At 38.9% G+C, this 26,566-nt stretch overlaps 1 protein-coding gene across 6 annotated transcripts in view; it reads right to left on the reverse strand.

The window, feature by feature from the left end:
• The window catches only part of arhgap32b (Rho GTPase activating protein 32b), a 134,000-nt gene that overhangs the window by 34,315 nt on the left and 73,119 nt on the right, over positions 1 to 26,566 (reverse strand). For 5 of the 6 annotated variants that reach the window (XM_046868562.1, XM_046868560.1, XM_046868559.1 and 2 more), the window contains 2 exons: positions 8,383 to 8,469; positions 1,479 to 1,616 (listed from right to left, as the gene is read on the reverse strand). In XM_046868562.1, the coding sequence (XP_046724518.1) occupies positions 1,479 to 1,616; positions 8,383 to 8,469 (225 nt within the window). Of the gene's footprint in view, positions 1 to 1,478; positions 1,617 to 8,382; positions 8,470 to 14,550; positions 15,109 to 26,566 lie in introns of those variants that run through there. The other variant, XM_046868564.1, reaches the window with a different exon arrangement.

The following is a 26,566-nucleotide window of genomic DNA, read 5'->3' on the forward strand; positions in this document are numbered from 1 at the left end:
GGATTAACAACTAATGATAAGAACTTATAATATAAGTATATAAGATAAGCCTGAGACACACCAAGCTGATGGTCCACTATTAGTAATACCTTTTACTCCAATATTACAAATATTGGAGTAAAGCAAAGTACCCAATAGTTTCATCTGTACCTGAGGAGTTGGTTGCAGCAATGCTATATATTTCTTATTTATGTTGTGGTTTTGTGAAAGCTTGATCATTGCTGCAGAATGTTTAAAAAAAATAAAAGCAGGTCTTGTTACAAAACAGCTAAACAGCTAACCGCTAACAAATCCCTTATAAAGATGCCTAAACAAATGACAAATATTTTAGTATATATTACCGGTAAAAAGTAAAAAAAAAACACCCAGTCCTTTGCATGCTTCTTGTTTATATACAGCACACTAAATTAAAGGACACACAGGAATTGGACTGTGAATGACTAGAAGACAGTTCTGTAGACAGATGAGTCCAAATTTGTCATTTCTGGCTCTTTAAGCTTGTTTTTTCAGCTTGCACATTTCTTAAATGCCATAATCTTATAACCTTCCACTTCTGCACATTTCCTTTTCAATGCCATAGACTTAGTGCAAGTTTTGTCTAACATTCCATATTTAATATTTCTGGAGAGAATCCATTACATATTCAGTATATTAGTACTAGATAATACTGGGTGTACAGTCTACTGATGAATATACTCACACTGCCATGCATGCAGTGATCCTAATGATCTGAATATCTACACTAGAAAGCCACTAAAAGACATTTTGCTGTTTTGAAATTATTCAGTTTTCAAGTGGTTTTATTGTTTGTCAAAAATTTTATTGGCTCTCAAACATTTTTACCTGTAGGATAAATCTCAGGTACCCTTTTGCCCTAATATTTGTAATAATGTGTACAAGCATATGCTGTTTATTTGTTGTAGTCATTGCGATTTTATTGCTGAACTTTCCACACGTCCAATTCAAACTTGTTTTAGAGGTTAAACCTATTTGATTCATATTAGTAGTCAAACAGGATAAGAAATAAAATGGCCCCTAAACTTGGCTATGATTCACGAATCCACTGTCCTGAATGAAAGCGCCATGCTAAACAGAGCTTACATTTTATTAATTTTTTTTCAACTAATTCCGGAAGAGGCTATGAGTTCTCAGTCTCTTAATAAATAAATAAATATCAGTCTTTATGAAAGGGTTGTGTAATGATGAAACAACACACAGTAGTGAAGAGAAACAAAGAGTCTTCCATAATTGCTAATCATAATGAGCTGTATCAACAGTCTGTTGTCAGCAGAGGCTTAAATATTATGTCATAGCTAAAGAAGAAAATTAAATAAAAACCACATTATGAGCATAAATGCGCTTTTTCTCAGATGCCTTTAAACGCATGGACTTATACATGTGCAGAGCTCTGAAAGAAACAATCGACTATTCCTCCTAAAAAACAAGAACAGTTGTAAAGGCAGTGTAAAGTGCCGCACCTCTGCTCTCTCCCTTATGCTGTCATATCGAGGCAGCTCTGGGAGCTGGGAAAAACGCCGGTCATAGATGCACAGATGGAGGTGTTTGTCCAGGACACGGAAGTCTTCATAGCTGCGCCTCACCATCCAGCTTCGTCCCTGAGAAGTGGAAAGAGGATATCATTCAAACAGGAAGACAAGTCAGTATCGGTCACATACATTACACACCAACACACACACTGGTTTAGTGCATAGCAGGACAATGCACTGACCACACATCGCACACACTACAGGTGCCATGACAACCACCTGTTATCAAGTTCCTTCCACTGCATCAGCCAGCACACAGACTATGCTCATGATCGAGAAAAGAAATATTCAGTTTGATGGATTTGAACCTGATTCAGGAATTTCCACTTGGACAGAGTCAATCCAGGGCTGGTGGAATTTTTCAGGCTCAAGAATTGTGTATGTCTTCTTTTTGTGTTGTGTGAGTAAAAGGTTATGGGCCAAGCTTAAGGCTTAGAGGAAAAGCCTAATTACTGGACCTGCCAATAGACTTTTAGTTCAACAGCAAGTGTTAAAGAGACCAAAATGAGGCACATGAAGAAAACAGAGATGAAAAAACTACACATATAATGTTATATAATTCACATCAGTGTTCCAGGAACTTTTCTGGCATCGCTCAGTGCACGGAACTGGGTTTTGTAGAGGTTGGCCGGTGAATTTAATTGATACCGAAAGCTAGATTGGGTCATAATTGTCCATAACCGATGAATCGACCGATTTTTTTAATAGATACTGGACACAAAAAAACAAACCAAAAGTCCATGTAAAATAGTAGTAAAATAGTATAGAAAAAACTGAATCATGAAAATGTGCAAAATGAAATAAATATGAATATATGAATTAATAAATATATCATTTATAAATTATAAATATAATAAAGCTCTCGCCGTGCAGCGTGCAAACAGCACGTGGCATCGCCTCTAGAGGCCGCTCTCGTAATGACAGCGGACTAATTCATCCGCTCCACCAACAGATGCGAGCCGGAAAAACTATCGTATGGATTTGTGCCGATAGCCGACAACGGCAAAACTGTTGATTATGTAGCATTATGTACCTTTTGAAATAAGGTACATCAGGTACAAAAAGAATCAGTCTATGAAGATTTCGTTTGCTTGATTCTCCTACGAAAATTATCAATATTGCTGAAGCACCTTTTTTGTGTACTTTCCTACATAACCCTAATAAACACACGTTATAATTTAGATAATTCGAAAGGCCAGCAAATATATGACACCGTTTTCTTTCTTGTTTCCAGGGAAATCACACATCAATATGCACCATAAATGGTGTGGTGCAATGTAACATAATAGTAATGGCTTGTCATTTCAAGCAGTAACAATTGTGATGAATTGTGGGATCTATATCATCAACTCAGCCATGTTCAGGGACTGTCACATCCCCCACTTTCTTTCCTCTAAAGGTTATTAAGGTGAAAATAATTGTTATAGCATTGTCTGTCCTGAGCATCCTCGAAAGCCTCTGTAATTGATCCTAAAACAGTTAAAATGCACAAGCAGTAATAAAATTCGCTGAAAATAATAGAACGTCCTAACTATTAACCTCGACTAACATTAGTACTGGCTCTCAGGATGCGCAGCAGGATGTGAAATGCTCACGGATGTTACTTTTCTTCTTCCCCATTCCACACGTGATGCGGTGTGTCTTTTGAGAGCCATCCATCACAGCGGCAGGTTTCTGGATCCTGACTCCGAGTGCACCGTTAAGCTGTCTGTCCTGTATGCCAGCACACCCACAGCATGAGCACAGCCCAAAAAATCGCCTTCAACATCTCTCTCTATCTTCTAGGCCTTTTAGCTTTCAACCTTCATGCTTTTTTATTTCATGTCAGACCCCAACACACTAAAATCGGTTTGGTAATGAGAAGTGGATGTTATGGAGGAACTCGGAAATCCTGCCTATGAGTCGATTTCACCAAATTAGGAGCACTCTGATATTCTGGTCTTACCTCATTGTCCAACCCACACAGCTCTAATCCAAGATGAAACCTCAGTGCCTTTGATACGGCTTTTACAGATCCCTCTGAAGCGGAGCCATGGCTGAGGGACTGGTGAAGCGATTGGGAAAAAAAACAAGGGAGAGCAGCCTGTGGTGCTTCATTCTCCTGTTCCCATTTCGTTTCATATGGAAAGTCTGGAGCTGCCATTGTTTCAGGACGTCTTCTTTAAAGGAGAGCGTGGAACTAAAGCGATCCATGTACGCGTCCGCGCTTTTCTGGGTTAATTCCACACCACTTTTTTCTTTTTCGTTTTTTTTTCAGAAGAAGCAAGCCTGTGGATTTGGTACTGCTCTGACACACACAAGGGGAATAGGAAATTTCCATAAACACACACTCACACACAACCACGTTTTTCCACATGGTCAGGTAGAGAGTTGCCATTTTTCAGGCAAGTGCATGAGCAGGACCTCTTTAAAAGTCTTCCCAGAGTTTCTGTGTGATTCTCTGCTTTTCTGTGGGGTGGCTAAGGTACCATGTATTTCTATGTATTTATTTTTTCCAAAATATCTACCACATTTGCAGCATCATAGAACTCATTTAAAAAACATTTTATCTGCACCTACAGGATGCAAAGCGTCTCATATTTTCGTACACTTTTCTGGCCACGACCTTCGTGATCCTAAGAAATGCATTCCGATTGGCACTTTGCAATTTATTAGCCATTGTATATTTTTAACAATGTTTTGAACACTGTGACACTGTCTTCTTTTTGGAGCAAGATATTGCTACAAATGGGATTAAAGGATAGGACGCCACTGGATTAAAAACAATCTTATGAAAACTTGTCCTTAACTGTTATTGGAGTATTGTTTGAAGTAATAGTAGTGTTTGCCAAAAGACTGTGCATTAAGGGCTGTGGTAGGCCATTTGCCATGTTAAATTATCTTTTGTTCTGTGAAAGGAGGTTGTTCTTGACTGCATTTATTGACAAAACGTACCAGATTGTTTTCTTTTATCTTCTCAAGGGACAATACTATAGAAATGAAACTTGGATATATTTTAGAGTGGTCAATATGCAGCTTGTGCACCAGATTTACTGTCCTCTGAAAATAATTCCACATACAGCCATTACTGTCTCAATAGCTGGCACCAAAAGTGAGTACACCCTCACTGTTAACAGCTGTACGTCGTGTAACCATGCAAAGCCACATTTTTTATTCATGTTCATGTTTTTGTCTGCTTGACAGAACCATACAAATTCGTTTATCTTGTATTTTAGCTGTTAAAATGTGGTGATTTGAGTACAATTCTCTAATACTGACCACTGTAAATTAAGTCCAGTGGCAAAGAACTTCTCTGAGTATTAAAGAATTTGAATTGTTACTCTCCACAAAGATGGCCAAGGCTATAAGAAGGTCAGTAACACCATGAAACTGAGTTACAGTGCAGTAGCCAGGATCATACAGAGGTTTTCCAAGTCGGGTTCCACTGGTCTCGTTAGGGTCCATCAAAGTAGTTGCGTCCTCGTGCTTGTGTCAAGTGCAGAAACTGGCTTCAAAAAACAGACGCATGAGTACTGCCAGCATTGTTCATTGTGTGTGTGTGTGTGAGTGTGTGTACAGTATTTTATGACATTTGGCTGACACCCTTATCCAGTGCGACATGTGTACATGTAATCTGTTAAAGGGGTAAGGGCCTTGCTGGGAATCTCAGTTTGGTGGTACTGGGATTAGAACTCATTAGAAATCCAACTTACACACTGCTCCCACCTTTCCTATATTTTGGGAGGTGGAAGAAAACCAGAGAGCTCAGTAACTTGATCTCAAATGACACTAAAAACTAGCATAAATTTGATGCACCTATTAAATGGGTGAACAGTTGCAGAGATGCAGTCAAAATTCTCACATTCACTACATAGTTCTGCTCTTGTAACACCTTCCAGTGGACCAGTGGTGGACAAAGTAAACAAACAATGGAGTGGAGGTAAAGAAGAGATACACTTGGTAAAATCTGACTCCAGTAAAAGTAAAAGTGCTCCCTTAAAACTTTCACTTGAATAAAATTACAAAAGTATTTGCCTTGAAATGTATTCAAGTATCCAAAGTACTAGGATTTATTACGGCTATAATGTTCCTATGATCATTTTTGTCACAAGACTCTTAACTCAGTTTATTTGAAAAGACTCTTAACACACCAGCATATTAATAAGTCAAACACTAATTGATTGAATTAAAATGATCATGAGCCCAAAACCTTATTATTAATAACTAAAAATAAAATCGGGTAAATAAGGTCACGGGTGTTGTGACGAGTTCGAGTCTTGAGTTTCTTCCATCATTTATTCCTCTCAAAATGTTCTGGAACGACTGATTTCACGAAATTGAGTGAAATTTCCGAAATTTGACTTTGAAATGTAGTGAAGTCAAAGTCTACCCAAATGGAAATACTTCAGTAAAGTACAGATACACAACAAGGCTACTTAAGTACAGTAACCAATTACATCCACTTTGTTACTGTCCACCACTGCAGAGGACATGCAGAAAGCCAGCATGTGTATCGCATCTCTTCAAACTGCTGCTCCTGTCATGTTGGGGCAGCTGAACAAGCATGAAGGAAAGCATTAACTTCCTTCTTCCACATGCATGAGCTCAGAGGTGCCTTATTCCCGATCCTGACACTCCAGGATGTCGAAAGACTGCAGAGAAAAATCATCAGCTTATGCTTTGTAATTAGCTACGCGTTCACTTGATTGCCGATACAGGCATGAATTACAAACCTTTCCTGAATCATTTATTTGGCGCTCGGTTGTTTCCATGTTCTCAGACTCATTTATCACTCTGATTTCCTGACAGTTTCCTGCAAACAGAATCGGAACACCGGTGCTTCTTGGGTTTCAGAGACCTTTACAAACTCGTTCGAGCCAAGTTTCAGTGTTAATAATATCACTTCTGCTCTCGGAGTATCTCCATGTCGAAGATAGTTTCCTCTTGGGGCTCTGATAGAAGTTTTTCTTGACCCTTCAACGAGTTTCTTTAGTATCTAGAACTAAAATTGTGTAAAGATGTGCAATGTCTATAAATATTCTCAAATTTATCCTACAATTAGTGGCTTCTAAATAGTTTCCCCGCTCAGCTCTTTAGTAACAGTGTGTATTCTGTTACTTATCCACTCACCTCCTTATACATGAGCTTACAGTCACACATGCTTGGCCATTGTTACGATTGGAGTGAGAGAATAAGCCTCCACTCCCACCCTGACTCCAGGCCTTTAATGGCTGTAGCATTGTCAGGATTGTAACTTCTACTTTTTAAAGTCAGACAAGTACATTTTAAAAGCACCTTTTGAAAGGAGTCTCCAGTGTCAGCACTTTGTGACAGGTTTTCTACAATGGGAAAAGCTTTTCTGTGTAATAAAAATAAATACATGAACATTTTTCTGTCTTGTTAACTTCAACAGAAAGTGAGTGAAAATATATTTACAGCTGCCATAATGCAAGTGATATCTGTAACTTATTTTTTGGACATTCCTTGACAATGAATCTAACTATAAAATGTAAAGTAGGATGCTTCTTTAAATTAAGAAGAATAGTATTTATTGGTAAACTGTTTATATTATAAAAGCAAAAAAATGTTTTAGGATGTGCTGATAGAAAAATGTGTAACTTTTTCAGCTGATAACTCTCTATTAATATGTTTTTTCTATATATCTCTATAGTCTATATTTAGACATGTACATACACCGATCAGACAACATTATGGCATTCTAACATTATGAGCACTGAAGTGAATAACACTGATTATCTCTTCATCATGGCAGCTGTTATCATGAGGGAAATCTATGCAGCAAGTGAACATTTTGTCCTCAAAGTTGACGTGTTAGAAGCAGGAAAAATGGGAAAACTAAAGTATTGAGCGAGTTTGATGAGGGCTAAATTGTGACGTCTAGACGACTGGGTCAGAGCATCTCCAAAACTGCAGCTCTTGTGGGGTGGCACTGGTCTGCAGTATTCAGTGTCTATCAAAAGTGGTCCAAGAAAGGAACAGTGGTGAACCGGCGACAGGGTCATGGGTGGCCGAGGCTCATTGATGCATGTGGGCAGTGAAGGCTGCCTAGTGTGGTCCGATCCAACAGCTTGTTTTGGCAGCAAATGAGGGACCAACACAATATTAGGCAGGTGGTTATAATGCTATGCCTAATCAATTGGTGTGTATGTGTGTATGTATGTATATAAGCATGTTATTTAAGCATGTTATCTTCTTGATATGTCTTATACTTTGCACAATCGTCACACAGTTATACTGTATATTACTATATATACAATATCTTTTTACCTACTGCACCTTCTGTACATGAATCTCACTCACCCCTGTACATATGGACTGATGACCTCATTTAAAATATGGCTATTTATTGTAAATAGGCTAATCGTGCTCTTCTGGTTAGATGTTAACTGCATTTCATTGGCTTTGTACATGTACTTTGCACAATGACAATAAAGTTGAAGCTCAGTCATCTGATAGTCTTCAGACTGTCCTTTAACGACCCCCTTAACTTTAACATTTATCCCACCACACTGCACCATGCCTTCTCTGATCCACAACCACTGCTCAACTGGTCCCACCAACATTTCTCAGGATACAAGGAAGGCATACTTCCAGACTCTTCTCTGTTCCGCCACCGAAGTGGTGGTAAAACAGCGTCACTTAAACAACGTCTAATCACCTTCCTCTTCCACAAGATCTAAAATTAGAAATTATTGAAAAAAAAAAAAAAAATGCTTTCTAATCATTTTGTCTCCTTGATGGAGACTTTACAGTAAGTCGCTCTGGAAAAGGGCATCTGCCAAATGCCGTAAATGTATTGTTTCTTGTCTCGTGGATAGCTGAAGAATTACTCCACCTGACAGTAGATATGAACCAGGTACACCAGCTCTTTCAGCTCCAGGCCATTCCGGCTCACTTCGCTCTGCTCTTCAGCGAGGCTCAGCTGAAAAACACAAAGGCATTATTTAATTGTTTGTTTTTCTTATATTTTGTTATATTCCATCTCTACTGTGCAATTCCTATGTATGTCTGCACTTTCATATGCTGCGCTATAGCTGTACTTCCTCCTGTGTGTAAACATACTCGGTAATGAAGCTGTTTCTGAGTCTGATTCTGGAAAACACAAAGGCGAAGAGATGTAAAAGAGTCAGTGAGTTGAACACTGTTACATTAAAGAGGCATTAGGAGTTCCTCTAGACTCCATTCACAGGATTTCAGGGGGCTGCTGAGGGTTAGCTGAGGAGGCATTGGGAACGATTTGTCACCAGCTGAGCATTTTGCGTACCTACCATGAATAATAGATGAAGATAAATGGGATTACTGCAGCAGTGGGTTAAACTGGCACAGCAGGAGATCGCTGCTATTCTACCTCTGAGTGCACACAAATCATATCATACGGCGGGTGTCGTTCGTACCAGAATGCAACCACGCACATCTGCATGGCCTTCAGTGTAGGAGCCAATTCACAAATAAACCGAATAGTTAAAAAAAATGTTACCTGTCCAATTGAAGGCAATGTTATTTGTGTAGCATTACATTATTAGGAATAAACTGACACAAGAAATACTTGAGTTAAAGTAGGTAAAATATATAAGTAAAAGTGCTTCCTTTAAACTTTTACTTGAGTAAAAGTACAAAAGTGTGCGCCTTCAAATGTACTTAAGTATCCAAAGAACTAGGATTTATTATGACTCTAATGTCTGTTTTGGGCACAAGACTCAACTCAGTTTATGTGAAAATCGTGTACATGAGGCCACGGGTGTTGTGGCGAGTCAGAGTCAGGAGTTTCTTCCATCATTTGTTCCTCTCAAAATGTTCTGCATGCTGTTGAACCCACGCTGAACTGTATGCTGGTTCGTAAAATGTAGTTGAGTAAAAAGTCAGTTATGACTTCAGAATGTAGTGAAGGTTAAAGTAAAAGTGCAGTAACCAATTACATTTACTTCATTACTGTCCACAGGTAAAATGATGCCTGATACTGGTACCGATCTTTAAAAACAAGGGAGATGTGCAGACCTGCAGTAACTACAGGGGAATTAAGTTGATCAGTCACACCATGAAGTTATGGAAAGAGTAGTGGAAGCCAGAGAAGAGAAGAAGTGACCATCTGTAAACAACAGTATGGTTTCATGCCGAGGAAGAGCCCCACAGACGCGAATGTTGATGGAGAAGTATAGAGAAGGTCAGAAGGAGTTGCATTGTGTGTTTTTGGATTTAGAGAAAGCATACGACAGAGTGCCAAGAGAGGAGTTGTGGTATTGTATGAGGACGTCAGGCGTGGCGACCCCTAATGGGAGCAGTCGAAAGAAGATGAAGAATAAGAAGACTGTCCACCACTGACAACATCTGGCTCATATCACATTTCTTCCTTTCTTCCTTTCTTTCTTTCTTTCTTTCTTTCTTTCTTTCTTTCTTTCTTCTTTCTTTCTTTCTTTCTTTCTGATTCTTACGTATGTGATGGGATTCAAAAGGAGAAACATGTTTAAGTGAAGGTCACTTGCTGAAATCACATTAAACTTGATATGACATTTGTCCATGTGCTCTATATGCTCGCGTCGACTGGACTGGACAACATGCTTTGAGTGGCTGAAGAAGTAAATGCCAGAACACATGTTAAGCTTTACAGGTGACACATTACTCTACTCTGCAAAACTCTCACCACTTCCTGTACAAAAGGTCCGAATTCCAGCTTAGCAAGGCTTTTTGTACCACGAGTGCATGTAACAGCAAAGCTAGCAGGAATTTCAGTCATTTTTTTTTAGAAGACCATCAAACAGCTTTAACCAATTCTTCTCGTACCCTCGAACTGTAGGAGAGCTAAAAACTGCTCGTTTAAAACTCAAACTGAGTTTTCGATGATCCAACACATCTCCCAAAAGTGTGTACATGAGATCTGATATCATTCTTAAGCCTTCAATAATGAAGGGAGCAGGGTTTAGGGGTGGAGTCAGTCTAATAAAGACCACGCCCACCAAGAAAGAACTGTATTGCAAAAACAGTAGAAAAAATACCCTAATTTGCATACATAATGTATCTTGCAAATACTTTTTATAGCACGCTTATGCCTTAAAACTTGACTGGCGTTTATGGGTTATTCTTGATATGATTTTGTGCCTCTGTGTGTGTGTGTGTGACTGTGTGTGTGTGTGTGTGTGTGTGTGTGTGTGTGTGTGTGTGTCTGTGTGTTTTCTCTGCCTGCTGTGCATCACGGTGTGACTGACACATCATTACTACTGAGCCTCAGATGGCTGTGCTGACAAAAAAAGGAAGCACCTCAGAGAAAAGCATGCATTTACACACACACCCACACCCACACCCACACACACACACACACGCTCCATTATGTTCTGCTCCTCTACAAACAATTACGCCTTTCTAAATCAACCTCAACATCAATAAACAGATAGGGATCTCTGTATCTGGCTACGTGTCATCTGGTCTGGTGAGGCATTTACCAGAAGCTCTTTAATGTTCCCCACAAGACTTCTTTATACGCATTTATTAATTGCACTTAATGCTTTGGCAAATGTTCAAAGCTCAGTAAACGAGAAGAGCTCAGTTTTAACGGTGCTTTACAATGTGATATGTAGCTGGATATTGATACTTGGTTAATGACTGAGCCATATCTTGTGCTTGTACTCACACTCCCTGGTTCTATTTCTCACAAAAAAAAAAGGGCAGGAGGCAAATCTAATTTGCTTTCCATTTATTACGAGAAAAGTTGCAGCTCGGAAATCCTCCCATGCATTTGAATGATGCGGAGGCTTTTCACGTTCTTCTGCTCCTCCTCTAGCCTTTGTTGTTGACTAATGAACACGTTCACGTGAACACATGCCTGCTCTGTATAGTTATGAAATGCTAAAAAAGAAAGATTAATCCACAAGTTACAAAAATTTCACCCCAATTCCGTTTCACCTCAGTTTCTATACATTTACATCATCTGTCCGACCATATGTGGCGATGCCCTGGTGAGGAGAACCAAGTAAATTGTGTCTTGCCTACAGGCAAGCATGGCGGTGGTAGCATCACGGTCTGGGGCTGCATGAGTGCTGCTGGTACTGGGGAGCTGCAGTTTATTGAAGGAAACATGGATTCCAACATGTACTGTGACATTTTGAAGCAAAACATGCTGCCCTTCCTTCAGGAAGTGGGCCGAATGGCAGTTTTCTAACATGATAACAAACACAACACCAAGATGACAACTGCCCTGCTGAGGAAGCTAAAGGTGATGGAATGGCCAAGTATGTCTCCAGACCTGAACCCTATTGAGCACCTGTGGGGATCTTCAAGCGGAAGGTGGAGAAGTGCCATGTGTCTAACATCCATCGGCTCTGTGTTGTCATTATGAAGGAGTGGAAGAGGATCCCAGCAACAACCTGTGCAGCTCTGGTAAATTCCATGCCCAGGAGGATTAAGGCAGTGCTGTATAACAATGATGCTCACACAAAATACTGACACACAAACTACTGATACTTTGGACACAGTTTTGACATGTTCTCTTAGGGTGTACTCACTTTTGTTGCCAGCTATTTTGACAATAATGAATGAATGTTATTTTTGGAGGACAGTTAATCTTTATTACTATGCAGACTACACATTGACTACACTGTATAATATTTCCAGCTGATGGTTCACATATGGATCACATGGTTTGAAGTCGAAGATCTCGAGTGGCCTGCTATAGAGCTCTGACCTCAACCCTAGTGACTGCAGCCCAGGCCTCCTCACCACTCCTACATCAGTACCTGACTTTACTACGACTTCAATACAATCAAACTCCTAAACCTAGTGGATCTTCAAAGAAAGGTGGTGTGTTCAAAAAAGTTAACTAAACTAGATATATGTTTATATAGTGTATGTCAGCAGCCGGGTATAAACGTCTATCCTCTGCTGTGTGCAATGAGAAATCGACCATTCTACTGTAATTCAATAAAACATTACAATAAAAATGACCGTATTAAGTAAATAGCAACTGATTTGGGGAGTAAAACTAACATAACTTTTAAATATTTTTTAAAGGTCAAAAAAAGTGCACAGTGTGGGCTCTTAAACACAGAGAGTAAATGAAGCCTGACTGCTCAGAGCAACACAAATATAGCAGGCTATAAATCCTGAGATACACCATCCTTGAGTTAATGCTTACTTCTTCAAGCATGGACAAACTCGAGTGGGACTGTTTATTTGAACTGGATCTATGTACATCTATTAAACCCTACAGGCATTTTCAGCACATTATTATAACAGCGACAGCATAAATACAAAGCTCCTCTTGCTACAACATCAGTCTCATACTACAACATCAGCTCCTTTTACTACAATATCAGTCTCATACTACAACATCAGCTCCTTTTACTACAATATCAGTCTCATACTACAACATCAGCTCCTTTTACTACAATATCAGCCTTATTCTACAACATCAGTTCCTCTTAATACAACATCAGCTCCTCTTACTACAGTATCAGCCTCATACTACAATATCAGCTGCTTTTACTACAATATCAGCCTCATACTATAATATCAGCCTCATAATACAATATCAGCCTCATACTATAATATCAGCCTTATTCTACAACATCAGCTCCTCTTACTACAGTATCAGCTCATACTACAACATCAGTCTCATACTACAATATCAGCTCCTTTTACTACAATATCAGCCTCATAATACAATATCAGCTCCTTTTAATAGAATATCAGCCTCATACTACAATATCAGCCTTATTCTACAACATCAGCTCCTCATACTATAATATCAGCCTCATTCTACATCAGCTTCTCTTACTACAATATCAGCCTCATACTATAAAATCAGCCTCATAATACAATATTAGCTCCTTTTACTACAATATCAGCCTCCTACTATCATATCAGTCTCGTTCTATAATATCAGCCTCATAATACAATATCAGCTCCTTTTACTACAATTTCAGCTCCTTTTACTATAATATCAGCCTCATACTATAATATCAGCCTTATAATACAATATCAGCTCCTTTTACTACAACATCAGCCTATTACTATAAAATCAGATCCTGTTACTATAAAATCATGAATAAATAAAATAATGAAATAATCATTAAAATCATGAATTAATTATTGTTTCTTTCGGTTCTTTATTCATCGTGCATGGCCTTTCTTTTGTTCTCTCATATGTTTTCCCTTTATCCTACACGGTCTTTCTTTCTTTCTTTCTTTCTTTCTTTCTTTCTTTCTTTCTTTCTTTTTCAATAAACAAATAAAGCAGGTAAAGCCATCAGTCACTCTGCTGTGCCATATTCATGGGAAAATGAGGCTGAGCAGGTAAAGGATCACAGACCGTGGGCTGTTTTTTTCCCCCAGGCTCATTAGTGCAGCTGTACTTCTGGCCAGCTGAGCTGCAGTAATCATCACGGAGTGACTTTTCCGAAAAAACAAAAACACTCTAGGCGGAGAGAATGACCTATTTATCCAGAACAGCTCGATACGCCTGCCGCTACACCGCGGTGCACTGACACGCTCGCTGCAGACAGAGCACTGAGAAACCTGTGAATCCGCCTGTTAGGTGCTGTTTCCAAATGTAAAAAATACTTTCCCCATGACCACAATGTATCTTTATAGGCACTGAAAATACTGTACTTTTGGAGAGCAGTGTAAAATCATTCATTCCACTCTGGATGCGTTCTGGCTGCAACCATGTTTATTAGTATTTTCTTGAACCTGTGTAATAATTGAATGAATTATCCCTCCCTCTCTTTGAGGTATCATAAGGACTAGTCGTGTTTATAACCTTTCCGGGATAGAAAGCAACTCAAAATGAACCAAAATTATAATAGGTGCCAGGCCGTAAAGAAATCCACTTGCAGACAACAGCTGGAGTGTAGATCAAAAGTTACCAGCAGGGAGACGAAAGAAATGACAAGTCAAACAACATCTGTAGCCTTTAGTAGGAGGTGCAGGAGTGTGGAAGGAGAACAAACCGAGTGCAATAAGACGAGTGAGTGAAATAAGGTCAAAGCAAAAAAAGAGAGACAGGGGGACTCACGGAGAAGCAGCGTCCCGTCTGCACAGGTTAAGCCGGTCTTTTGTTCCTCCTTAATGCAGCCACCCCCTCAATCCGCCTTCCATCTCCATCGCTCGGCGTGAGCGTGGTTTGTGGGAGACACACACACACACACGGTGTGCCCGTCCAGCGCCCTGTCCCGACGCTGTAGTAAGACTTCGCTCCTCCCACTGACGCATTCATATAAACGCACGCAGCAGAAAGGGCTTTTAATGGATTCTGGGAGGCTGCTGTGGTTTCTCAGCTCCGCCGGTTTGTTTTTCTCATCGCCCCTCTGATGCGGTCCTGTTTCCGCAGCAAGTGAGGAAACCACATGCCCATTTCTGCTGCACAAAGAATGATGAATAAGAGCGGTTCTGCTGTGCATCGAAGTGAAAGATCCTTTCCCTGGGACATGCTCTAATTCCCTCCTACGCAACCCCCACCTACCCCCCACGCGCTCTCATTGGTACGTTCCGTGGGACAAAGCGGAGAACTAGTACACCAAGAGGCCGGTGGAAGGAGGGGGCTGCCCGTGTAACGGCACCGAGTGCTTCTCCAGCACGTGCCCTTGCGCGCTATTTTCCTCCTCTGGGATTAGTATGGGCCAGACGTCAGGAACATTCTGACAGAGGCAAATGCTGGAAGAAAGTGAACCCAGGACAATAGGTGCTCTGGCAAGAAGACAAAGACAACAACAAAAACAGACGAGCCAGTAAACAGTAATGTCAAGATCAGAGGAAATTATTCCTACAGCAATTTGTGCTGGTTTTTTTTTTTCATTCTGTGTTTTATTTATTTTATTACTTTCTGTCCTGTATGAAATCGATCCAGCTGGCTGCATGCACATCTCTGAGCTAATCATTACATCCCAAAACAGGACGCTTGATCTTCTTCTCCAGAGAGCACATGGCTTTTGGATAGAAAGTGAACCCGAGGCAACGGCCATGATACGAGTGTTAAAACACGCAGGCCACGGAGAAATGAAATTTGCCACAGCTGCGATGGCCATGCCATCACATCTGAGGACGATTAAAAATACTTTCCTGGAGGAGCCTCAAGACACAAAGAAGCCACACGGAAGGCAAGAACGAGCCAAGAAAGTGAGAAATCTCTTCTGAGAAAGAGAGTTCTTGTGGAGGAAAAAAAAAAAATTAAAAATTGACATGACCGTGTCCTTATTGTGGTGTTAAAAATATAGAGTATATGAGGATATGTCTTACAATAAATTTCAGGAACATCAAAATTGAGTGCTAGGGGACCAAAAAAAGAAGAAGATGATCTCAAAACTGACATAACCTTTTTTTTAATCAATCTCACATGGCGTGCAGCTCGCTAGGGCTTGCTAAAGAAAACAATGATGAAATGCAGAACTTTTTTAGTTCAAATCAGCTACTTTTACTACAAAATCAGATACTTTTACTAGAAAATCCATTACTTTTACTACAAAATAATTTTTTACTATAAATGATCTAAACTTATGAAATCATATACTTTTACTAAAAAAATTGATCTTTTACTAAAAAATCAGCTACTTTTACTTCAAAATCAGATCCTTTTACTACAAAATCAGCTACTTTTACCACAAAATCAGATACTTTTACTACAAAATCAGATCAATTTACTGCAAAATCAGCTACTTTTACTACAAAATCAGCTACTTTTACCACAAAATCAGATCCTTTTACTACAAAATCAGCTACTTTTACCACAAAATCAGCTACTTTTACTACAAAATCAGATCAATTTACTGCAAAATCAGCTACTTTTACTACAAAATCAGATCAATTTACTGCAAAATCAGATACTTTTACTACAAAATCATCTTTTACTATAAATTATCTAAACTTACTACAAAATCATATACTTTTACTACAAAATAAGATACTTTTACTACAAAATTAGCCACTTTTACTACAAAATCAGATCGTTTTACTACAAAGTCAGATCATTTTACTACAAAATCTGCTTCTTTTACTACAAAATCATCTTTTACTATAAATTGTCTCCACTTACTACAAAATCAGATCCTTTTACTACAAAATCTGCTTTTTTTACTACAAAATCATCTTTTACTATTAATTATCTCCACTTACTACAAAATCAGATCCTTTTACTTCAAAATCTGCTTTTTTACTACAAAATCATCTTTTACTATAAATTATCTCCCCTTACTACAAAATCATCTACTTTTACTACAAAATCTCCTTTTACTACAAAATCAGCTACTTTACCTACAAAATCAGTTCCTTTTACCACAAAATTATCTCCTCTTACTACAAAATTAGCTACTTTTAATACAAAATAAGATCATTGTACTACAAAATCAGATATTTTTACTACAAAATCATCTTTCACTATAAATGATCTCCACTTACTACAAACTCAGCTGCTTTTACTACAAAATGATCTACTGTTAATACAAAATCAGATCCCTGTACCACAAAATCAGCTACTTTTACTACAAAATCCTCTCCTCTAACTACAAAATCAGCTACTTTTACTACAAAATCCTCTCCTACTACAAAATCATCAAATATCAAAAGGAAAAAAAAAAAACCTTGACATGACTATGTCCTTGTTGTGGTATTAAAAAATATAGAGTGTAAGTCTTACATTGAATTCCAGAAACATCAGGCCAAAAAGGAGTGTTAAGGGACCTACAAAAAGCAAAGATGATCTAAAAACTGACATAACCTTTTTCTGCTATGGCATGCAGTTCGTTAGGGCTTGCTAAAGAAAACAATTATCTACCTTTTTTTCTTTTTAGCTAAAATCAGCTACTTTTACTACTAAATCAGATCAATGTACTTTCCTTTACTATAAATCATCTCCTGTTACTACAAACTCATCTCCTCTTAGCCCACCCAAAGCACTGATTATAAATGAGATGATCACAGAGAATAATCTTGATGCACTCTGTCTCACTGAGACCTGGATTAAACCAGGTGATTATATGGGTCTAAACGAGTCGACACCGTCAGGATATGTTTATAAGCATGAGCCCCGTCAGACTGGTCGTGGGGGGGGTGTAGGAACCATTTATACTGCTTCTCTTAATGTTAGTCAGATGTTAGGATTCAGCTTTAAATCATTTGAAGTGCTCGTTCTTAAAGTTGTACTTTCGGACATACATAGTAAACTCGCTCTGGTCACCGTGTACAGACCCCCAGGACCCTCGCTGATTTTCTTCAAGAGTTTGCTTGTTTTCTATCAGATCTCTTGATCAATTTTGATAAAGTGCTGCTTGTAGGAGACTTTAATATTCATGTAGATGATGTAAACGATGCTCTAGGATTATCATTTGTTGACTTATTAAACTCTTTTGGGGTTAAACAAAACGTCACCAGACCAACTCATCGCTTTAACCACACACTAGACTTAATAATATCACACGGAGCAGACGTCACTGATATAGATATTTTACCTCAGAGTGATGACATCACAGACCATTACCTCATACTGTACACACTACCGGTAGAGCAGATTAGCCGTGTTGCACCACGTTATCGACCTGGTAGGACTATTGTTCCAACCACTAAGGACAGATTCATAAATAACCTGCCTGATTTATCTCAATTTCTCACTAAACCCATAACTACTATTAATCTTGATGAGATAACTAAGAACATAGACCTTATCCTCACTAGCACATTAGACACCGTTGCCCCTATCCGTTAAAAAGGTTAGAGACCAAGCACCTGCATCTTGGTATAATAGTCATACACATGCCCTCAAGAGAACAGCACGTAATCTGGAGAGAAAATGGAGGAAAACTAAATTGGAGGTATTTAGAATCACAGATAAAGACAGTATGCTCAGCTACAGACGGGCGCTAAAAGCTGCTAGAGCTGAACACCTGAGCAAACTTATAGAAAACAACAAAAACAATCCCAGGTTCCTTTTCAGTACAGTAGCTAAACTAACTACAAATCAGGGCTCTGAAAATTGTGTTCCATCACAGTTTAGTAGTGAGGACTTTATGATTTTCTTCACTGAAAAATAGATAACATTAGAAAAACAATTGTGGCAGTTCAACCTCTTACAGCATCTCCTGAGACAGTGTTACCTTCAACTCCACAACTCCACTGTTTTACATGTATAGGACAGGAAGAGCTGTATAATGTTATTGCCAAAGCTAAATCGACAACATGTCAGTTAGATCCAATTCCTACTAAATTACTGAAGGAAGTGTTATATACAACTGGTGAGCCTCTTCTAAATATTATTAACTCCTCACTATCTTTAGGTCACGTCCCTAAATCCCTCAAGTTAGCAGTTATTAAGCCCCTCATTAAAAACCTAATCTGGATCCAAACACGTTATCAAATTACAGACCAATTTCAAATCTCCCATTTATGTCTAAGATTTTAGAAAAGATTGTCGCTGCACAGTTATGTTCCTACCTGCAAGAGAACAATATCTTTGAAGAATTTCAGTCAGGTTTTAGGCCCCATCATAGCACAGAAACTGCTCTAGTTAAAATAACTAATGACCTGTTTTTAGCTTCAGACCAAGGCTTCATCTCGCTGTTGGTTTTACTAGATCTTAGTGCTGCATTCGACACTATAGACCATGATCTCCTCCTAGATCGCTTACAAAATTACATCGGCATTCAGGGACAGGCATTAAGCTGGTTTAAATCCTACCTGTCCGATCGTTACCATTTCGTAGATTTGAATGGAGAGCTATCCAGGCTAATGCAAGTAAATTATGGCGTGCCGCAAGGTTCAGTTCTAGGACCCCTGCTCTTCACAATATACATGCTTCCGTTAGGAAATATTATTAGAAGGCATGGAATTAGCTTCCATTGTTATGCTGATGATACTCAGCTATATATTTCATCTAAACCAGGCGATACAGCTCAATTAACCCGGATGACTGAGTGTGTTAAGGAACTAAGAGATTGGATGACCCATAACTTTCTACTTTTAAATTCTGATAAGACTGAGATTTTGCTCATCGGCCCAAAAACTGGTATACAGACGCTCCAGCATCTCAACCTGCATTTAGACGGATGTTCTGTAACCACTAGTTCAACGGTAAAAGACCTGGGTGTTATTTTAGACAGCGACTTGTCTTTCAAAAATCACATCAATCAGGTTACAAAACAGCCTTCTTTCACCTTAGAAATATTTCTAAGCTAAGAAATATGTTGTCTATATCCGATGCAGAGAAGCTCGTCCATGCTTATGACCTCCAGAATAGACTACTGTAATGCGTTACTAGGTGGATGTCCTGCTTCATTAATAAACAAGCTTCAGTTAGTCCAGAATGCAGCAGCCAGAGTTCTTACAAGGTCAAAAAAATATGATCACATAACCCCGATCTTATCGTCCCTACATTGGCTTCCTGTTAAGTTTCGAATAGACTACAAACTATTACTTCTCACTTATAAAGCACTAAATGGTTTGGCTCCGTGTATCTATCCAGTCTTTTAACACGCTACAATCCGCCACGCCCCTGAGATCTCAAAACTCTGGGCTTCTAGTAGTTCCTAGAATAGCAAAGTCCACTAAAGGTGGTAGAGCATTTTCACATTTAGCTCCTAAACTCTGGAATAGTCTTCCTGACGGTGTTCGGGGCTCAGACACACTCACCCAATTTAAGTGTAGATTAAAACGTATCTTTTAGCAAAGCCTACACATAACACACATCACATCATAACCTTGTGCTCCAGAACATCTGATCACATGCACATTATCAACTTGTGCTGTTAATATCATGAACAGCAGCTACGCTAATTCCTCTCCACTGCTTCTCTTTCTCTCCCCATCCCGAGGCATCCTGAGGTTGCTCCAGCTCCAGTCACCTCCCACCTCGTGATGATTACGGACCTTTAAAGAAGTAGATGCCGAACTCACAAACATCCTGAACCATCTAGAGACGTACCAGTGCCATTTGGATCCCGCTACATGTGTGGAGTTTTGACATTGGACCTCCTGGAGTGTTTAAAGGCTCTGGCATGGAGAAGCTGATGCTGGATCTGTGGTGATCACAAATGCTGAGCTTATAAAACTCGGAGCTACTAACCATATAGACTGTTTAAGACTGCAGAAAGAACATTACTTATAATCTTATACTCCAGTAATCATGTTAGTTCCCACTCTCCAGTGTTCTGTATTGTTGAAAGATTTATGATCAAACTCTTGATGTCACCCAGATGAGGATGGGTTCCCTTTGAGTCTGGTTCCTCTCAAGGTTTCTTCCTCATAACATCTAAGGGAGTTTTTCCTTGCCACAGTCGCCACGGCTTGCTCATCAGGGACAAATGCACACCATTCACCATCACTGTTGATTTGTGTAAAGCTGCTTTGAGACAATGTCTGTTGTGAAAAGCGCTATACAAATAAACTTGACTTGACTTGACTTGACTTGACTCTTAGCTAAAATCAAATACTACTTTTACTACAAAATCAACTACTTTTAGTACAAAATCAACTACTTTTACTATATCAGCTACTTTTACTACAAAATCAGCAATCTTGACATGACCATGTCCTTGTTGTGGTATTAAAATATAGAGTGTATGTCTAACATTAAATTCCACGAACGTCAGGCCAAAAAAAAATGTTAAGGGACCCAAAAAAAGCAAAGATGATCTCAAAACTGACATAACCTTTTTTTTATCAATCTCATATGGCATGCAGTTCGCTAGGGCTTGCTAAAGAAAGCAATGATCAAATGCAGAACTTTGTAGGTTCTAAAAACATCTCCGAATGCCACACAGGGATTATGAGGTCCGCAAAGGAAAGTTTGTATACGCAATGTAATGACTATTGGTGAACCATCAGAATTAAGTCACTCTGTGAAATCTTCAAACAGCACCTCAGCCAAAGTTCTACAGACTGTTTTCCCTGTAGACCAAACGCAGTCAATAAGCCGAGGCAGATATTGCTGGGGAACACACTCTGTAATGTCCGTGCATCAAATACTATATAATCAACAGACTAAAACATCAAGTAGGCTGTTATAATAAAATACAAACTGTGTTAAATAAGGTGTAATAAACACTAAAACCTGAGAGGAAAACTGTCTGTGTTCTCTGGCTGGAAGGGACAGGACATTCTCTCTCCTGTCAATCGTGAAGGCACTTGCACAATCGTTGGTGTCTGTTAGCTCATGTATGTAGAAGAGGGTGGAGAGCTCGTTCCACTCTTTGATGCAGTGTGAGTGGCAGTTAAAAGGATGTTACCTGACTTCATGGGTCTCAAAGAAAGCCTGTGTAACCCTTCAATGTTCCATGTTGGTAGCTAATATATGATTAAAAAAAACACATTTCTCTGGAAACTGGATACATCTTAAACCCTTCTAAGCTTGCTTACTGGCCAATTTGGTGTGTTGGCAATAAAACAGAAACCGTAGACTACATGGCCACTCACAAACAAGAAATACATTTGAATGCATTAGGGGTTTTTACACTAAATGATCATGAACATGATTTTGAATACAATTTTATATCGTTATTTTATAAAACCAAAGCAAATATCATTACATCATGTGATCCAAACGCGTATCAAATTTTGGATGCCCTTAACTACAGAAGTTTGCTGAGCAGTATCGAGCATTCAGGTGTATATTAACTCAATCCAAAGAGTAAAGACAGAATCAGAAATGATATTAGAGATGGAACTGTTGCTGCCCATCAATCTGGAAAGGGTTATAAGGCCATTTCCAAACTATTTCAAGCAAGTGGATGTTCTAGCAAATTCACCCCAATATTAGACTTTGCAGAGTTACGTCAGACACTACAGCCCTCGATTAGCATGTTCAAGAAATACTGAAAACTTGTTGGGAATGGTTCTCTCAAAAAATAAAAGGCAATTTGAAAGAATCTGTCACAAGTAATTATTCATTTATTACAGAAAACAATGGATTTGTATGAACTATCCACTGAATAATGTAACATGTATACAGTTAAGTGAATAAACCATCAATGTAAAGCTTTGGGGATATCTCTGAGATATCTTTTTGGCACCGGTAGAACGGATGACCTAAAAAAAAAAAACACTCATGAACTGGATCAAAAGAAATCAAATGCAAACAAGAATAAACAACACTATCATGCAATATTCATTCAAATGTTGACCTAGTTCATGTATCAAAAAAGCCACATGGTTTAGAATAGCAAATCATTTTGGGGGTATAATAATAATAAAATAAAAAAATATAAGTGATCACTCTACAACTATACAAACAGACGAAGCTACTTAATTGGAATATTCATTCATTGTATATTTTGCATTAACATTGTGCATAAAATATATCCAGCCTTATGTCGTTCTTGGCCAAACTGTTCTATATTTCTAATATCTAGGATGCCTTTGAAAGTTGTTGTTGTTTTATGTAGCATCAGGGTTCTGGAGGAACGTTGTTCCATTTCACTGTGTACTGTGTCAGCTATATATGGTTGAAATGACAATAAAAGCTTCTTGACTCGACTTGACTTGAAAGCTGTAGCAAGATAAGATAAGACTATCCTGTTCCAGCATAGTCAGTACCCCTATGCACAAAGCCAACTCCAGGAAGATATAGTTTACATGGGTTGGACTGGAAGATATTGAGTGGCCTGCTATAGAGCTCTGACCTCAACCCTACTGAACACGTCTGGGATGAATTGGAACGCTGACTGCACCCCGGACCTCCTCACCTCACCTACCTGACTTTGATGAACATAAATGTCCACCAGCACACTCCAAAATCTAGTGGAACATCTTCCCAGAAGAGTGGAGGGAGTAATAACGGCACGTGGGGACTAAACGGGGAATGTTTAAAAAGCAATCCCTATGTTCAGGTGTCCAATAACCTTTGCAAACAAAGGTGTTTGCAGGATGCGGGTGTTGCTTTTAGGCTGATGACTTTTTAAAAAGGGCCGTGTCACCCCGGAATGTATACCTCATAACCCCTAAATACCGTCAAAGCAACTCTAAATAAACGGTGCTGCCGAAACGAGCTGTTTCTTTTGGTCCTGGGTGAGAAGAAGTAAAAATGCTAGTAATAAACCAGGCCACGTCTTATCTGTCTGAAGGCTTTCGATGCATTAATGAAAAAGCTGACACCACGCGCTCCAGCTCCAGCTCAGCAGCTAGCACACTTCATATAAAGCTCTATTATTAGAAGTGCATCCCAGTTTCAAACTTCAAACACAGGCAGGAGACTTTATTCACATCTACTTTATATTGTATATTTCTATACATTTCATTTACATAAAGAGGCCACGGTAGTGTCAGCCGTTTCCCCGATGTGGCACATTTAGAGAGCTGAAATATATCTGCATGGCAAAGACGGATGTAATAAAGCAGCAGAGAGAGTGCGAGAGAGGGAGTGAGAGAGTGAGAGAGAGAGAGAGAGAGAGAGAGAGAGAGAGAGAGAGAGAGTGAGAGTGAGAGAGAGGTCAAATACAGTGGAGAATGGAGGAGGCGTTGGTCAAGCAGCTTGAGACACACTGCATCAGCAACGTTGCATAATCCAGACTGTTCAAGCAAAAAGGAGCACTGAAAGGGCATGCATTACAGGCATCCAGTACACTTTCATCCATTAGTAGCTGGGTTTCCACTCAAGTGATAAAATGTTTGTTATTACAAATAGCCAGGTTCTAATCCAAGCGATTTTTTTTATGAAAGAAAATGTTTTAGGTATATGGACAAAACTTTTTTGTTGAGCTCTAGTTTCATAAAGATAATTTTCCACCCAAAATATAACATGTAAAATATAACATATAAAATATAACATATATAGGAAAATTTATTGCAAAAAAAAAAGGATGTAAATGTAAATGCTGAACCAAAACAACTTTTGTTAATGTCAGAGGTCATCGGTTTTGCTGATTAATCGGCAACAATAGTTGATTGCCGGAACTTTCGGCTATCTCCAAAAATCCGTAGATAGTTTTTCCGGTGTGCGTTCGTTGCTGGAGTGTATGAGAAGCTTCGCTGTCATAACTAGAAGGCGAATAGGTGATGCCACGTCCTGTTTTTACACGTGAGTGCGCGCTGCATGAGGGGCGCTACATTATATTTAGGATTTATCATTTATTAATTATATAATTACATTTAATAATTAATACATTTATTTTGATTTCATTTAACACATTTTCATTATTCAGTACTGTATTTCTCTGTAATATTGCTATTTTACATAGAGTGTTATTTATTTATTTATTTATTTTTAATCCTTAATCTGTTGTTTAATCGGCTTTCGGCAAGTACGATCCAACCCAGTTATCGGTATGGGAAAAATCCACTATCGGTCAAACTTTAGTTAATATACAACTGGTCAATACATATATACATCTATCTGGCCAAAGCGATGTTAATCAGGTAACTAACATCCATATGTGCTGGTTGCCATACCATATTTATTCCCTTTGTTATACCATTTTCCACTATTCTGGGATGTCCCTAAAGTTTCCCTAAATGCTCTTCCCAAGAGAGTATTAGTGAAGTCAGATAACTGTGTGAGGAGGACTGGGGTGCAGTCTGTGTGCCAGTTCATCCCAAATGTGTTCAGTGGGGTTGAGGTTAGAATTTTGTGCTGGACGCTTGAGTCCTTCCATGCCGACCTTCCATGCCACACCACATCATCATGGATCATGCACATTCGGGCTGCTAATTCCAGCGAAAGGGAAATTGTTTTAAAGAAATGCGTGCTTTCAATGTTGGCATCAGTTTGAAGACAGAACAAAACTGGCTTCCTAAAAAATAAACACTTTGAAGTTTTTACTATAGCAACAAAACACAGACAACGATTGGCTCAAGTCAAATGTTTCTGCCAGGAAAAACGGTGCATTTATCCGACAGTACAAGTGACTAAAGTGCTATGCTACAATCTTCCTGTCCTTTTATTTGAACAAGTCCTCTTCATTCTCTTGGACATAACACTTGATCTATCTAAGGGAACTGCAGCCTAGGATGTAGTACAGACGAGTTATTACTACTCCTTTAATGTACAGTAAATTGACAAAAACAAGCTTGAAGGCATGAAATTGTATAAGAAGTCTTTGGATTCACTAAAATTACATTTTCCTTCACTTGATCTAGACGAAACCTGTTCTAGTTCTAAAGTTCAGCTCCATAAAGATATGGTTAACATGATTTGGAGTGTCCCGCTATAAAGCTCTGACCTCAGAAGATCCAAATCTCCCGCTATAGAGCTCTGACCTTAAAAGATCCGAGTGTCCCGCTATAGAGCTCTGACCTCAGAAAGTCCAAATCTCCCGCTATAGAGCTCTGACCTCAGAAGATCTGAGTGTCCCGCTACAGAGCTCTGACCTCAGAAGATCCATGTGTCCCGCTATAGAGCTCTGACCTCAGAAAGTCCAAATCTCCCGCTATAGAGCTCTGACCTCAGAAGATCCGGGTGTTCCTCTATAGAGCTCTGACCTCAGAAGATCCAAGTGTCCCACTATAGAGCTCTGACCTCAGAAGATCCAAACGTCCCGCTATAAAGCTCTGGCCTCAGAAGATCCAAACGTCCCGCTATAAAGCTCTGGCCTCAGAAGATCCAAACATCCCACTATAGAGCTCTGACCTCAAAAGATACGAGTGTCCCGCTATAAAGCTCTGACCTCAGAAGATCTGAGTGTCCCGCTACTTAAGGCTGAATCCAACAGATGAACGGTAAACAGATGTTCAGATTATGTTCAGATTTAGATAATAAACAGATTAATCCTAAATCTGATATTAATTGTGTTTATTTGACAACTATGGAAAAAGATTCTGGTATCAGAGGTTTGTTATGGTCACAATTAAAGCTGTTATGTATATTTGGACAAAATAATTGTAACTGCTGATTATCTGTTTGTAGCACAAGTGCTAACTAAACACTATACCCCACAGAGGACCACCGGTCTTCAACTTTAAAAAAAAAAATTTAAATGATGCCATTAAAGTTTAAATCTGTTTTCACAACTTGTGAACAACTTCAGTGTGATTTTAATTGCAAAAATATGTTTGTTATGATGCATTAATCTTTTTGAAAGATTTAAAAGTACATCAAAATATACAATGATGCATGTACA

The sequence above is a fragment of the Silurus meridionalis genome, chromosome 15, assembly GCF_014805685.1.
Source record: "Silurus meridionalis isolate SWU-2019-XX chromosome 15, ASM1480568v1, whole genome shotgun sequence".
NCBI classification, from domain to species: Eukaryota; Metazoa; Chordata; class Actinopteri; order Siluriformes; family Siluridae; genus Silurus; species Silurus meridionalis.